At 41.7% G+C, this 17,215-nt stretch overlaps 2 protein-coding genes across 2 annotated transcripts; one reads left to right on the plus strand and one right to left on the minus strand.

Moving 5' to 3' along the window:
• Positions 1 to 518: 518 nt before the first annotated feature.
• On the minus strand, positions 519 to 4,830 carry LOC311103526 (apoptosis regulator BAX-like). Its single transcript, XM_084145101.1, has 6 exons — positions 4,537 to 4,830; positions 3,007 to 3,055; positions 2,142 to 2,306; positions 1,886 to 2,021; positions 1,574 to 1,678; positions 519 to 1,445 (listed from the first exon to the last, which is right to left on the minus strand). Exons 1-6 carry the CDS (start codon positions 4,565 to 4,567, stop codon positions 1,347 to 1,349), a joined length of 585 nt encoding a protein of 194 aa, XP_084001227.1. The 5' UTR covers positions 4,568 to 4,830; the 3' UTR covers positions 519 to 1,346.
• LOC311103528 (small ribosomal subunit protein uS17) lies at positions 4,815 to 8,128 on the plus strand. The gene is made up of 5 exons (XM_084145103.1): positions 4,815 to 4,903; positions 5,760 to 5,900; positions 6,983 to 7,058; positions 7,352 to 7,481; positions 7,910 to 8,128. Exons 1-5 carry the CDS (start codon positions 4,889 to 4,891, stop codon positions 8,031 to 8,033), a joined length of 486 nt encoding a protein of 161 aa, XP_084001229.1. The 5' UTR covers positions 4,815 to 4,888; the 3' UTR covers positions 8,034 to 8,128.
• The last annotated feature ends 9,087 nt before the right edge of the window (positions 8,129 to 17,215 follow it).

Here is a 17,215-nt window from a genome sequence, read left to right on the forward strand (position 1 = left end):
TTTAGCAGACGCTCTTATCCAGAGTGACTTACAGTTAGTGAGTGCATACATTTTCATACTGGCCCCCCGTGGGAATCGAACCCACAACCCTGGCGTTGTAAGCGCCATGCTCTACCAACTGAGCTACACGGTACACATGGAATCATGTAATGAAATAAAAGCTGTACTCAAGTATTTCATATCCATTTGCTGATCAATAGGAAAGAATCATTCAAATCCAATTACTACTAGACATATTCTTTAGATTTAATACTTCCAGTTGAGAATTAGTGTACAAGCAGGCAGTAGTTTTAAATTAATCTCATTCACACCCCACAATCTTTCCCCAAATATGTCACAGCTAAATAATGATCGCAATCCATAAAATGTTTTTATTTTATGTTCATATTACAACATACAAAACAAACAAGTGTCACACAAAAAGATTATTTTGGGAGACATGAGTTTAGAAAAGATATAGAAAAAGTGGAAGAATGTGAACAATATCAAAGCAATTTATTGTAGAAGATTTTTAAAAAAAAAAACACAAAGTTTCCTTATTTGTTTACACATTAACAAGGTTTATAAAAAGAGCATTTGATTGTGAAGGATTATGGTATGGGCTACTTTTAAATAGCCCACCATAGAATACAGTACTTTGAACACTTTGCTGAGAGAGGGGTAAACATCTGTGAGAGAAGGACAGTGCTGTGTGTGTCTGCAGTAGAATTGCACATACACACACGTACCTGCAACATCTGTTGATCCTATGATCACACGTAAATGCTCACAGACACACACCCCAAAATGCATACTCTAGCAGAGATACCATGATGAGACGCACGGAGAGAATGATCATAGGAAAAAGGAGAGACTCAATGGAAGAGAAGTAACAAAAATAAAGCGCAGCAGGAAAGCATAGGAGATTCTCATGGCTAACCTGAGGACAAGAATATTCAGTTCATGTCAGAAGACTTAAGCAACAAAATGTCATTCAGCGACTTGTTTGTAAGAAATAAAAAATAAATAAATTAAAAGATGTGCCCTGGCTGAGTCTGTACACATCCTTCTCTCCTGTGTGTGCAGTCAAGAGCTGCTCACATTTTCAGCTGTGTAGGGAACAGAGGTAAGAACTTTGAATCTGACTCTCAATCCTTTGCCACGGATGAATGGAGGGCAGGAAAGAGGAGTGGTTGATCAGGTTCAAACGTTGCTGTTTTTCCATCCCCCAACTCTATTTCTCACCTTTTCCTTCCCCAGAAACACTTCCCATTCACTCTCACATCATGTCTGCCTCTACTACCCAGTTTCCCTCCCAGTCTTCTGTCCTTCCCTCTGTCATTTCTTCTCTCAGGCTCTCCTCCCCCTCACATCTTGCGGATGACCAGCACAGTGGTAAGAACTCCAGCGAGGAACACCCCCACAGTCTGCCAGGTGGGAGTGCCAAAGTAGGAACGGATTCCCTCCTAAGAATTAGGAAAAGAGAGACACCATTGTCTTCAACCATCATCACAATTTCTAAAATAAGTTTATTAAAAAACATGTATGAAACCTTTAAGTCAATGTGGGAAAAGCACATCTACTGATTCCTTACCCAGCCACCCTGCTCCGTAATCCAGCTGATCACATGATCTCGCAGGTAGTCTGTGGCCCATCTGATAATGGTTCTGATGATGTCGGGGACTTTGGTCAACAGAGCCTGAGGAGAAAAAGACGGTGTCATCTTATTATGCAATGAAGAAGCCAACTCATTCCAAAACGTATAAAATGCAATTCCATTCCAAACAAGCGCTACAGTTTACATGACAGTGAATCTATTCTGACTGTGTCCTTTGTCTAACAGAGGACGAGAGAGAGAGAGAGAGAAAGGAGAGCTAAATAAAATACTACCACTGCCAACACTCACCTTGATGACCAGCCGACAGGCAAAGTAGAAGAGTGCCACCACCCTGCCCCAGTTGAACTTCCCATCAGAGAAGATCTCACAGGCCACTTTCATAAAAACCTCCTGGCTGGGCTGGAGTGCAGAATCATTTATCATACTGAAGGGAAAAACAAGAGAGATGCTCTGAGTATTGCACAAACTCCAGAGATCAATTCAAAGTGATTATCTATTCAAGCAAAGAGCTGGAGTCCCTTTCTAAGTCCTTGGTTGAAGATACCTTTGGAGCTGTGCATTGCCATCCAGCTCATCCCCAATCTGCTGCAGGCACAGGGCCAGTTTCTTGTGGTTGGGGTCACACAGCTCACTCCCGCCCAACTGGGTCCGTGACACTGACAACTGAGTACTGCTGTCACCATGGCGACGAACCCGCTCGTAGATGAAACTGCAAAGAGAGGGTCACGGGTAAACAACCAGCTAGTATATGTGATCCGTGTCTGATTAATCAGGCTGTAACAAACAATTAATTGGTATATACAGCCTGAAACAGAGTGCAACATCTTATAAAATGTTCAGCCAGAATGTTGAATAAAATGACATTTGAATTTACTCTACTGGTTGTCTGTGCGGGTTGTCCTCTAGACGCTCGAAATTTCAGACCAAATATCCATAGGAAAGTATTGGTTTACCAGACTTTAGAGAGCTGGTAGGTTTGCCACCGCCAGCTGAATGCGAGCAATGTTTGGTCTGTGGTTTGGCTAAGTTTGGCTATTGTTTACATATTGTGTAAGTGTTTACATCGCATCCGTCAGTAGATTGAAAATACACACCAGAAATACAAGCCAACAGAACCATATACCTACCGGCTCTCTAAAAAACCTGGTAAACGATACTTCCCTGTGGATATTTTGTCTCAAATTTAGAGTGGCTGAAGGACAAACTGCACAGACAACCGGTAAAGTAAGTTCACATTTTATTTTATTCAACATTCTGGCTTGTAAGGAACATTTACAAGATTTGGCACTCCAATGTTTCAGGCTATATATACCAATTAAATTGTGTATTACAGCCTGATTAGCCTAATCAGACAAATGTGAATAAAGAATAAAGATCAAATTCAGGAGTAAACAAGAAGGTATACTCACTCTGTCAGCAATGTTTTTCCCAGTTCTAGTACCTGATCAGTTCCATTACCTGAGAACACAAAGCAGCACTGGACTTAGAGTACTACCAGGACATAAACCAAGGGCCGGTAGAGGCAATTTAAGACTAGGCCTATGTGTGGGTAGTCTGGCTGACACCTATCTCTCGAAGTCCTCCTGACTGTGAGTCACGTGGGTAGGGTCAGCCAGGTATGAGTGTCTGTCATATTGAAACTGGGCAGTCATAAATATATTACGTAATAGGCTAAACATGTTTGAAATGTGACACACAGACATTTTTGAACAAGTAGCTACTGAAGAATGCATGTCTCATGACCAGTTCAGTGTGACATTAATTAATGTGAAACAAAGTTAAAACACCAGTTGGCTCAATTCAGAAGTTGACTTGTCAACTGACATTAGTAACAGTTGGGCTGGCCCAAGATGTACTACAGTTAGGCTAGTTACCAATGATGTTTCTGGAATGACAATTAAGTACGAAGACTCGTTGGACTGCCACCTCTGGCCCTCCCACCCCTACAGGAGGGCAGCTCCCGCTCAGCCCAGTCCAAGCTCTTCTGTGTCCTGGCACCCCAATGGTGGAACCAGCTTCCCCCTGAATACAGCAGAGTCCCTGCCCATCTTCCGAAAACATCTGAAGCCCTACCCCTTCAAAGAGTATCTTAAATAATCCCACAGCTACTTTAGAGGAAAAATGTACTTACTATGACTGTGATATGTGGTTGTCCCACCAAGCTATCTTAAGATGAATGCACTAACTGTAAGTCACTCTGGATAAGAGTGTCTGCTAAATGACTAAAATTTAAACATAGCTAGCTAGCACTCACATACTAGTCTGACTAGTATTCAGTTCTCTCGTCAATAGCTATTGAACCAAGCATGCCATGACAATGAAAATTTTATATTCTAAATCAGGGGAGGATGGAGAACAATCCAGAGTTCTTGTGTGAATTTCTCATTTTCTTTTCGGATTTCAATACTCAAAAGAAATCTAAGATTTACACAAAAAAAGGTGTTCTCCATCCCCTCCTGATTCAGAATATACAGCATTCATTGTCATGGCATGCTTGGTTCAATAGCTATTGACGAGAGAAAACCGAATATCCAATATAAAACAAACGTTTGGGCTGTATATGTATATACCAATTAATTGTTTATAACAAACTATCACATACAGGCTTACAAGCTAGCGTGTTGAGTAACGTAAACAAGTTAACTATAACACTTTCCCCCAGTTGAACAGCTAGATAACAATAACTGAGCTTTCCTAGATAGCTAGCTATCTTACATAGTTATTTGTACGGACGTTTCAGCGATGGGGTGGCTGTGTTAAGTTAGCCAGTTAACGTTAACTGGCTAGCTCGACACGCCTGAGTCCAACCAACAACAAACCTCAATTATTTAACAAGTTAGCTAAATCGTAACAAATACTTTTCGGTCCGGCTCACGATAATTACGATATCAGTGGCACAATTCCGTATCGATTGGGTTTATCATAGTTATATCACTTACCTGAATCGCCTCCTCCCGACGGCGCTGCCATCTTCTACTAAGATTACTTCGAGACCGCGTCCGCCTGCAGTCATGTGACATATGTTTCCCGCAACAGAGGAGTGGCTTCGTTTTGCTCGTTCACGAATGCCAACTTGCACTATGCAGAGGGCCGTTAACATTTATGAGTAGTCAACTTACAAAAAACTAAGACTATAGCAAGTTTAATCAGCAATGAATACAAACATTTTGACACAAATGGAATCCAACGTTCCGCTTCTGCCTTGCCCTTTCTTAAACGTCATATCCTGTCCTTTCTGACTTCTGTCCGTCGCGCGCATGCTTAGTTCTCTTTACGACTCGGCTGGCAAAGATGGCGGACGCACAAGTACGTTCAGCAAAACAGCGTGGCGAAATGATTGTGCTTTTTTTGACTGAAAAATAAACGCCATGGCATCGTAGTGTACAATAAATAGCGTTAGTTAAGCGAAGAACACGCGATTGAAGTATCTCAAAGTAGACCGGGCCCTTAATTGTATGATCAACTTCGACTATCGCGTTCCCGGCCCTGTGCTGTGGAGCGCATTGTCGGAGATCCAGCTAGGAAGTTTGCTAACTAGGCCTTTACAGCATTTTGCGTATGCTTCATCTGAGTTGAAAATCGAAGTTTACTGACTTATGGCAGAGTTGATAGCTTAAACATGTCATTGCTAGATACATGTATGCACGAGAAGTTCGGTTAGTTTTTTACACTAACTTGGCTGGCTACCTAGACGGATCACCCTTTCGTTGGCTAAACTCAACTGTCGAACCTGCGGTGTCTACTTTCTCAACTTTAATATTCCAAATGTTATGGATAGTTTTAGTTACCTAGTTATGTTGCTTTACTTTTGATTGCAGCCAGATATAACTTTTCTGAACTTTCATTATGGCCAGCTTCATAAATTGTAAATCTTGCTAGTGCATCCTTTCAGATCTACAGCTTATCTGTTCATGAACGTACAATATTTTGTAAACATGAATGCACAGTAGTCAGGTCTATTTCAAAACGCACATTGATTTACCTGCAAATGATGTTTTTCTCACGATGGTCTTCCTAGCCTATGAGGCTCTGACGACACTGCCTAATGGCAACACTGATGCAGTGTAACTTGAAGATGGGTCTTTTCAGATCCATGATGGAGCGACGGATTAGTCCCTGCATAGATACATTTTTTTGACCTGGTTATGTATTTTCCCCACAGACCGAGAGGGCTTATCAGAAGCAGCCGACCATCTTCCAGAACAAGAAGCGTGTTCTGGTTGGTGAAGGTGGCAAGGTGGCCAAGGAGAAGCTCCCACGCTACCACAAGAGCGTTGGGCTAGGCTTCAAAACCCCAAGAGAGGTAACTTACCCAACGACCTAAACTATCCAAAAACTACATTTGTGCTCCTTATGGGCAGTATGATTAATTTGTTGAATTGTCTTTGGAATACATGACACCAGCCTTGTCTAGTAGTCAATTAGCTTGTATGGTTAACTGCTCTTTGCAAGCTGCAAATGATGTTTTTCTCACGATGGTCTTCCAAGCCTGAGGCTCTGACGACACTGCCTAATGGCAACACTGATGCAGTTATAAGAGGGCTTTTGGCATCTATAGTGAACAAAAATATAGATGCAACATGTTTCATGCGCTGAAATTAAAGATCCCAGAAATGTTCCATATGCACAAAAAGCTTATTTCTCTAAAATGCACAAATGTGTTTACATCCCTGTTAGTGAGGATTTTTCCTTTGCCAAGATAATCCATCCACCTATGGCATATCAAGAAGCTGATGAAACTGCATGATCATTACACAGGTGCCCCTTGTGCTGGGTACAATAAAGGGCACTCTAAAATGTGCAGTTTTGTCACACAACACAATGCCACGGATGTCTCAAGTTTTGCGAGAGCGTGTAATTGGCATGCTGACAGCAGGAATGTCCACCAGAGCTGTTGCCAGAATTGAGTGTTCATTTCTCTACCATAAGCCACCTCCCACGTCGTTTTAGACAATTTGGCAGTGTGTCCAACCGGCCTCACAACCGCAGAACACGTGTAACCACACCAGCCCAGGGCCTCCACATCCAGCTTCTGCACCTGCGGGATCATCTGAGACCAGTCACCCCAACAGCTGATGAAACGGAGTATTTCTGTCTAAAGCCCTTTTGTGGGGTAAAACTAATTCTAATTGGCTGGGTCTGGCTCCCCAGTGGGTGGGCCTATGCCCACCCATGGCTGCACCCCTTTCCAGTTGTGAAATCCAAAGATTGGGGCCTAATGATTTTATTTCAATTGACTGATTTCCTTGTATGAACTAACTCGGTAAAATCGTTGAAATTGTTGAATGTTGCCTTTATATTTTTGTTCAGTAATAGTTTATTTTTACCCAGGTTTGAGAGTTTTGGAAGGAGTTGCAGAGAACCTAACATATGTTGTTTCAACAGGCTATTGATGGCACTTACATTGACAAGAAATGCCCCTTCACTGGAAATGTCTCCATCCGTGGTCGTATCCTCTCCGGTTAGTGTTTAAATTGACTTGCTGTTCATTGTTTTTGGTTTGGATGTAAAACAGTCAGCTTTGGCATTTAGAGCCCTTTATTACCAACTGTTTTCTCACTGAACTGCAAATGATGTTTTTTCTCACGATGGTCTTCCAAGCCTTCTGGTTATGACGACAATGCTTATGGCATTACTGATGCAATGACCCAAACCCCCTTGCTCACCCTATTCAACGGTCTACTCCTATCCCTAGATCAGTGCTTAGATGTATTCTAAGATTGACCACACATTGACCTGATTCTGCCTTTTCAGGCGTGGTGACCAAGATGAAGATGCAGAGGACCATCGTCATCAGACGTGACTACCTGCATTACATCCGCAAATACAACCGATTTGAGAAGAGGCACAAGAACATGTCTGTCCATCTCTCACCTGCCTTCAGGTAAGATGATCCCTGTCATGCTATTGAGCCTTTTTAACCTCTCTTCCTTACACATGTTTTTTCTCCAGATTAAATTGCTGGCCAGGCTGTATCCAATAATGGGCTCATCATGCCTAGCTAGTGCCTTTCCTATTGCAAGGATGGCTGTAACTCACTGTTGCACTACAGTTGAAGTTCCATTAAATCAGATTTGATGTTTGCTGCAAATGATGTTTTTCTCACGATGGTCTTCCAAGCCCATGTGGCTCTGACGACACTGCCTAATGGCAACGCTGATGCAGTTTGAACCTACCTATCACATGAGATGGCACAGTGGTTTCCAGGTTTCTCAATTTCCCTTGGATTATCTTGACGTTGTCATACCTAGAACAGCAGTGCCTTGGTCACTTCAGGATTATGCTCCAATAATGCCCTCCTTTTCTCTGCAGAGACGTCTCGGTCGGAGACATTGTTACCGTCGGAGAGTGCAGACCCCTCAGCAAGACCGTGAGGTTCAACGTCCTCAAGGTCACAAAGGCCGCTGGAGCCAAGAAGCAGTTCCAGAAGTTCTAATCTAGGATGTGCAGGAGATGAGACCAATTGACAGGAAGGCTTCCTTTCTAGGCTGACCTGCTCTGTAGTAACTGAAATAAAGAAAATGTTCTGTATCTTGGTCTTCTGGCCTGTCTTTTGTTAAATACTTATGTTTGTACAACTTCAATGGGGAACCTTTGCCAATTAACTGAAAAGGAGCGATTTGTGTAATGGCTGAGGCTGATTTATTGTTCGTTTTGCCAGACAAGTCTCTGTTGTCCATCCATCAACTGATGACTCCCATTCAAAAACCATTGGCTCAGCCATAATTTCCAGAAAATATTGTGTGTGTTCCTGTAGCCTTGTGAAAGTGAAATCGGTATCTTGAACCACAGGACTGTTTGCCCATCATTAAAGCCAGATTTTTTTTCCTTGGAGTAGAAATGGAACTCCAGCATTGCTTTTCCACAAATGTATAGGTTCTTAGATAAATGTAATTGTAGACAATATCCATTAAATTGTGGACCGTCAACAAGACAAGTGTGCTGGCATTTATTTTTCCTTTCGGTATATTCATTAGTCAGTATTGCGAAAATGTTTTGCAGTGGAAACATTTACGCCCAACACATTTAGCAATAAACTAGTTTATATTGGAAAAATTCTGGTAGGTCCTCCCAGTTTATTTCTCTTTTGTACCTAGAGTGAACTGTTTCTGTTGCAAAACGTTTTGCAATGAGGGGTTTGCAATGAAACGTTCACTCTAGGAATGAAACAGAATCTGTCCAATAAACTAGATTTAGTTGCAAAACGTTTTCTGTTTGGAGTAAACGGTTTCTGTTGCAGAACGTTTTGCAACAGAATTGGCATGAATGTACCCTAGATCAAGTTATACTTAGGCCTACTTTAGTTTTATTGTAATGGGATCTGATAATCAAAGCTGGACGTATTCAAATCTGAGGCTGCAGGTGCAGAGTATTGCTGGTTTTCTGTTTTACCTGATAATTAATTGCGCCCACTTGGTGTCCCAAGTCTAAGTCATTGAGACTGAAGAGGAAGCGAGACTCGCTGTTTTTTGTGTGGGGGTTTCTGGTTCAATTAACTAAGTAGACAAGAGCCAGCTGCTATTGCATTGATGTCTATGGGAGAGACATCTTCATTTATCCACCGTCTTTGTAAATCCGACCTTGATTTGAGGGGAAGAATAAACATCAGCAGTGGAACTGGCTTCGAGGTCCAGATTTGAATTTGCCTGTATTAGGCTTTACAACCAGCACATGAAGTTGGATGGAATTGGAAAAAATATACATTATACACAATGTCTCTTATATTTACTATTTTCTTTGGAACAGAATTCTGTATTGAGCATTTTGCATTTTTGGCTATTAAAATAAAGTGAACAGTCCCAGCAATTAAAGAGTCTAAGTAACAAAACAAACAAAAAATCCCCATCAAACTCTGTCAATTTAAACTAGAGAGATGTTCTTTTTTTGTTGTTGCATTGGCTGCGTCTCAAATCCACTGCATCCGTCTATGTCCGCCTTCGCATCTGCGGTGGAAGATGGCCGAGCTACAGCGGTGTTTGTCATTCCATGAGACATCCCGAAAATCGTTTTTCTCCTACAAACTAATAGGACTACTCTATGGAAAGATGGGACTCTCACGAACACTGGTTTTGTTCTACAACCACCACGGGACTCGTCTGAAGTCGGTAAAGCTGATGTGCCAACTTCTGTCTGTAGCTTCAGAATCGTTTGGGCTACAAACTAATATGGCACAACTGTAGAAATGGGAGACCAGCGAACCCCCAAGTGTCACGGGACTCGTTTGAAGGTAACCTATACAAATTAATGGAAGTATGGAGGTAGTTTTGTGCCAACAAACAACAATATTTCCTGAGCTTTCTTATATCTCCTAGATACAGGACAGACATTTAACTTTATTCCTTATGATTTATTTTTTGACTGTCTTTTTAGCGATTTATGAATGTGTTATTCAATGCATTTCTATGGGCTATAGTAAAGGACAAATTCAATATTTTATCCTTTATTTTTTTTTATACCTAAAGGGGTCCTAAAATTCAAAATCAAATGATCCATGGGATGACCATCTTTAAACAATTCCACATGGTAGCTTAGTAGAGGTTAAACTCATGTATACTGAACAAAAATAGAAACTTAACATGTAAAGTGTTGGTCCCATGTTTCATGAGCTGAAATAAATGATCCCAGAAATGTTCCATACGCACAAAAAGCGTGTCTAAAATGTTGTGCACTGATTAATTTACATCCCTGTTAGTGAGCATTTCTCCTTTGCCAAAATAATCCATCCACCTGACAGGTGTGGCATATCAAGAAGCGGATTCAACAGCATGGTCATTATACAGGTGCACCTTGTACTGGGGACAATAAAAGGTGTGCAATTGGCATGCTGACTGCAGGAATGTCCACCAGAGCTGTTGCCAGAGAATTGAATGTTAATTTCTCTACCATAAGCTGCATCCAATGTCGTTTTAGAGAATTTGGCAGTACGTTCAACCGGCCTCGCAGCCCAGGACATCCACATCCGGCTCCTTCACCTGTGGGATCATCTGAGACCAGCCACCCGAACAGCTGATGAAACTGAGGATTATTTCTATCTGTAATAAAGCCCTCATTCTGATTTGCTGGGCCTGGCTCCCCAATGGCTGCGCCCCTGTCCAGTCATGAAATCCAAAGATTAGGGCCTACTGAATTTATTTCAATTGACTGATTTCCTTATTTGAACTGTAACTCAGTAAAATCGTTGAAATTGTTGCATGTTGCGTTTATATTTTTGTTCAGTATATATAGCCTACACTGACTGTACAAAACATTAAGAACACCTTAATATTGCGTTACACCCTCCCCTCAGAATATTCTCAATTCGTCGGGGCATGGACGCTACAAGGTGTCGAAAGCGTTCCAGAGGGAAACTGGCCCATGTTGGCTCCAATGCTTTCCACAGTTGTGTCAAGTTGGCTGGATGACCTTTGGGTGGTGGACCATTCTTGATACACAGGGAAACTGTTGAGCGTAAAAAACCCCAGCAGCATTGCAGTTCTTGACACAATCCAGTGCGCCTGGCACCTACTACCATACCCTGTTCAAAGGCACATAAATCTTTAGTCTTGCCCATTCACCCTCTGAATGGCACACTTATATAATCCATGTCTCAATTGCCTCAATGCTTAAAAATCCTTCTTTAACTTGTCTCCTCCCCTGATTGTAGTGGATTTAACAAGTGACATCAATAAGGGATCATAGCTTTCACCTGGATTCACCTGGTCAGTCTATGTGATGGAAAGAGCATGTTTTGTACACTCAATGTTTTGTACACTCAGTGTATATTTATTTATATACTCTACACATCATTGGTCTCAAGTCAAAGAGGGATGCACAATAGTGACCCCTAGTGGATAACTAAATCCACGTCAAGACTCAAAGCGTGTGGGCTTGTCCTATGCTTAACCAACAGAGGGCGACAAACACCTATTTTAAAATCAAAACAAAATGTACTGATGAGATTTGAGGTAATATCAGCACGCTGGCTTCCACCTTAGGAATGGAAGCAAATACGGTGTATAAAGAGGATAAAAAGTATTGTTATTAGTACCATAACAGTAAACAATGATTCTCAGATGTAATTTTATTTAAGTAATCTGTAATGTCAGACAAAGTAGTAACATTAATTCATTTTTATCAGTCCTTTAATTAATTCACATTTAGTGTGTCGTACAACACGGCAAACAGCTGAGGCTGTTTGAGGCAAGTTGAATATGAAGTCACCCATGGTCCACATAGCATAGACTCGAAGTACTCGCAAGTCATGGGAGAGGTCTGCTTTGAGTTGTGACATGCTACTGAAACTCCCAATGTGAATACAAAGAAACATATCAATGTGGAATACAAAATAAATGCTTTTAGAAATCAAATATTCAAATGTTTCAACTGCCAAATACCAGTGGGGCTTTCCCTTTCGAACTGGCAATGTGAGATTTTATTCTTTTTTTAATGTGCCCTAATTTTGGTTGGTCTGAATGATGCACAAGATAGTATTTCTCGCACGAGACCATAGACATTTGAACCCAAACATAAAATCATGTATACAAGTCCTTGGTTGGACTCATTCTAGTATTGGCTTGTTTTACACCTTGTTCCATTGTTTCATAGGTGTTTTGCTATAGGCCTGTATGCCCAATGGCGTCTGAGATCCAGAAAAAAACATACCCAAACAAACGCAACACATACTAAATGGCCTGCCGTGCATCAGCTGAGGCATTATCATGTGGCCTTGATTCTGACAGCCAACCCCTCAGTGTCTCTGCATGGGAATGAGAGAGAGAGAGCCCCTCAGCCCCTCCCTCAGGCTGGGCTTCTGTCTACTTTGCTGCCTGGGTCAACCAAGGCCTTGGCATCAGCATTTACATAATGATGCTGAGGGTGCTTCTTTCCCAGTGCCTATGTGAATGTGGACCATATGGTGGTGACGTGGAAGGCCCATGTTGCTGATGTAAGTGAGTCCAGCCATGGTAGGGGGCTGAGTGGGGCATGTTCTCACATTGTAGACACACTGATGAAGCCAGACCCATAAGTGACAGCATTCATAGGAAGGTTGCAGTCCCACAGAATCCCTGAGCCTTAGCCACTCTGCTAACACTCACCTCCCATTTGACCTAATCACAGATGAAGGGCTAGATTCAATCCGTATCGAGGAAGATCCGTGTTATAGCTTGATTGAAATTTAAAGGCAATGTTCCCGCGTTCCAGGAGACTGCATTCACGGTAAACGCTGCCAAGGTCGGCTCAATCTTAAATTAGCTTTAATTTGAAAGCGGATCTTCCATGATACTTCAGCGATACGGATTGAATCCAGCCCTAAACCTTCTACCAGACTGTTGTCTGACTCCTTATCACTGCAGAATCATGGCAAACAATACAGCTTCTCAAGAAAGGTAGTAACACAGAAATAAATAAATGAATCATGTCTAACAGGGTAGAGTTTCTATCAACTCCCAAGATTACGACACATCATTTCAATGGAAATCATTCTAAATACTGGATTAAACAAACAACTACAGGGCCAACTGCATTACTTCATCAGCAAGGCTTGTCTCCAACGATGGGGTCGTCAGGGATCACTCCATAGGCCTCCATAGACAGAGGGGACTGTGTGATGGGATTAGGATAGGCCCCAGGGGTGCTCTGTTGACCATAGCATCTCTCACATGCAGACACCCAAGGGAGAGGAGAGAGAGAGCTGACCATGACCCCTCAATGGTCAGGCTGCTCATGAATCCACACTGAGAGGAGGCAAGAGAGATGAATCATCATTTAGTGAGTTTGTTTAGTGAGCAGTCATAGTGTCCATCTGGATTTGTTCTCTTTAATGATACTCTTAACCTTGCCGCGTCACTTACAGTGAGGTCCAAAAGTATTTGGACAGTGTGACATTTTGTTGTTGTTTTGGCTCTGTACTCCAGCACTTTGGATTTGAAATGATACAATGACTATGAGGTTAAAATGCACACTGTCAGCTTTAATTTGATGGTATTTTCATCCATATTGGGTGAACCGTGTAGAAATTACTGCACTTTATGGGAACCAAAAGTATTATGACAAATTCACTTATATTTGTATTAAAGTAGTTAAAAGTATAGTATTTGGTCCCATATTCCTAGCACGAAATGACTTAATCAAGCTTGTGACAATACAAACTTGTTGGATGCATTTGCAGTTAGTTTTGGTTGTGTTTCAGATAATTTTGTGCCCAATAGAAATGAATGGTAATTAATGTATTGTATCATTTTGGAGACACTTTTATTGTAAATAAGAATAGAATATGTTTCTGGATGCTACCATGATTACGGATAATCCTGAATGAATCGTGAATAATGATGAGTGAGAAAGTTACAAGCACAAAGATCAAACCCCCAAGACATGCTAACCTCTCACCATTACCAATAACAGGGTAGGTTAGCATTTTTTGGGGGGTCTGATATTTATGCCTCTGTAACTTTCTCACTCATCATTTTTCACGATTCATTCAGGATTAACCGTAATCAGGGTAGCATCCACATGATTCTGGAACTAAAGAGACTATAGAGATGGTTTTATTATTAATCATAAACACAGGACTCAGTCTGATGAGGATAGGTTCATTAATTACAGGAGATCAAAGGATGTGGAGGTTTTTAAGGTGTGGAACACAGTGTCACCACTGTCCTGTCCTCATAAAATAGATTGAGCCGTTGACCTTTGCAATGCGTTTTGCGAAAGAATACGTGAACATTTTATGATATCGTCTTTATAAGGCATTTTAATAAAATCTCTTTAATAAATCCAGATGTATTTTCTGTAGTGAATAAAAATACATATAACCATGGTAACCCACTGTGCACAGATGTCAATTCAACGTCTATTCCACGTTGGTTCAATGTAATTTCATTGAAATTAAGTGGAAACAACTGTGATTCAACCAGTATGTGCCCAGTGGGAAGTTACCCATTTCTGATTTTGTGTACATTAACTTTGCATTGCAGGTTTTCTGACCAAACCGTTGGCAAACAGGGGGAACTCCAGTGACTGATTTCACTATCCTAGGTGCACACAACAATGCCATCAAACAAGGAAATATTAACTTATGTAACAACTTGAGAAGCAACCACTTGCAGCAGTTCAAAGCATATCTGTTTCATTTATTACATGGCAGTTAAAGTCTGTTATGGAGTATACCTCATTGTTAGTCCATCTTGATACGTGCATCATTGTGCTCACACCAGCCGCAGCTGTTAGTTCAATACCAATGACACACTGGGGGATCCATATAATTAAATGTAACTTTAAAATAAATGTTAACAAAGCAGAAAGACAGGAAGAAGATGCAGATATTCTATATTGTTCTCGTCTCTTGGTTCCTTCTCAGTCAGAAACTGTTTAGCTGTTTTCGGTGGGTAGAATGGGACTGAATGATTCTTCTTGTAAGTTTTAAATATTTTTTATAGCTTCAAATAAGATGCCAAACTCTCTAGATGATTTGCTCTCTCTACAATATCATCTAATTTGTATTTCTTCCATGTCTCAATCTTCACTGTATCATTAGTTAGGTAACCTGACTCATGATATTTGCTACTTTTTGAGCTGTGAGTAATGTGGCTGTAAGTCTTCACTAAACCAACATCTGCATCATTTCCATGTAACATCCTGATGGAGTGGGGATCATTTCCATGTAACATCCTGATGGAGTGGGGATCATTTCCATGTAACATCCTGATGGAGTGGGGATCATTTCCATGTAACATCCTGATGGAGTGGGGATCATTTCCCTGTAACATCCTGATGGAGTGGGGATCATTTCCATGTAACATCCGGATGGAGTGGGGATCATTTCCATGTAACATCCTGATGGAGTGGGGATCATTTCCATGTAACATCCTGATGGAGTGGGGATCATTTCCACGTAACATCCTGATGGAGTGGGGATCATTTCCATGTAACATCCTGATGGAGTGGGGATCATTTCCATGTAACATCCTGATGGAGAATGTAGCTATTTCTCCAGGTGAGGATACGGTTGACAGAGGGTCCAGGGAAAACCTGTCCCTGCCCATCTAATTTCTCTGCTAAAGAGCTCAACACTTTCCAGCTGGAGAAAGTCCCAAAAGGTGCATCTAAGTACTACTGAGAGGGTTAGAAGTGAATGGACCATCAATTACAGGCATGTGACCTGGGCCCATGCTGCCCCAGCAGGTTCAGATTAGACAGCCAGGGTGGAGAGAGAGAGCTGCTCTAAACTGTGGCATCCCACTGGGCAGAGACATCATTTCAACATCTAGTTTTGATTTACATTTGATTGAGTTGTCAGCGAACGCAAATTCAACGTGAAATCAACAAGGATTTGAACCGTGCCATTGGATTTGGGGGAAAGAAAATAGTTGAAAAAATGCAGAAATCCCTGAAATTCCTTTTCATTAATGACTTTTTGCAAATCCAATCAGTTTTCCCCATTGATTCAATGTCATCACATTTATTTTTGTTGTTGAAATAACGTGGAAACATTGTTGATTCAACCAGTTTGTTCCCAGTGGGATGGCACTACAGCCCACAGCAGATCACTGCCTGGTTTAATTTCCTCTCTAAAACATTTACTGTCCACCACTTAACAGTCCAGTACCTTGCATGTTTACATGTTTACCCTGTGTCATTGAGCATGCACACAGGCTTTCTTACTGTCTATTCAGCAGCAGGGATGTTAGTTCAGAGGGTCATCTCAGTAAGGGTAATGTCTGAAAGAAAAACACAGGCCTTATGGTGTCCCAGCAGGGATCTGGGCAGGGGGCAGGACAGGAGGGGTCACGGTGCTGCACTGGGCCCTCATCTAGGTTTATTTTAACATGTCAGCAAGAAGCACACAAAATCTTTTCCAGCAGCAGTGGAGGAGGCCTGATGACTTGAGCAGATGGGAGCAGAGCAGGGTTGTATACTGTAACGTAGTGGACCCTGGACCCTGGCTGGGCATCAGCAGCCCCTCAGATGGCCCCCTGCCCTCTGGGGGTGGGGCGGGGGCCGGGTCATCTGCTCTACTGGGGTTACCAACACAGAGCTGTCAAGGTACTGCACTCTGAGGTTGTACGTAGGAAGAGGATATTGTCTTACTATGATGCACTGGTGGCTTATGTATGATTATGTGAATGTTATGTTAAGAGTTGTTGTAGAGGACTATCAACATGTGTATGTAATCATACAGAAACATTTCTACTAATGTGTTGCAGTTTTTTTTCTTGTCTTTGTTGATGTTTGTTATCATTCTCTTGAGATTTTACGAAATGAGCAATTATTGGCTTTGCTGATGTCTAGCTGCACGCTTTTCTGTTTCTCAAAGGGGAGTACATTTCCCGTCTCGGGCAGTCTTCTGGGGCAATGTGGGTCAGCGCCGGGTCACACACCACATCTGGACAATGTATCAGCCCTTCAGATGCGCACAAGGATATCCACTGTCCCTGGATCAAATAAACGATATTTGTGTCCAACAACTTCCTGTTGAAAGACAAGGGTGTCAATAGAATAACAGACAAACAGGCACCCATATGCATTCTATTGTGTATATTACACCCTTAAAAGCCTCTTTTGTGGAAGATGTTTTGTGCCAGTGAATGTAGTTGATGTGCTGAAAGTGTCAGCATGTCAGAATATATGAGGCCTAGGTCA

This window comes from Coregonus lavaretus (genome assembly GCF_964263955.1).
Source record: "Coregonus lavaretus genome assembly, chromosome: 28".
NCBI classification, from domain to species: Eukaryota; Metazoa; Chordata; class Actinopteri; order Salmoniformes; family Salmonidae; genus Coregonus; species Coregonus lavaretus.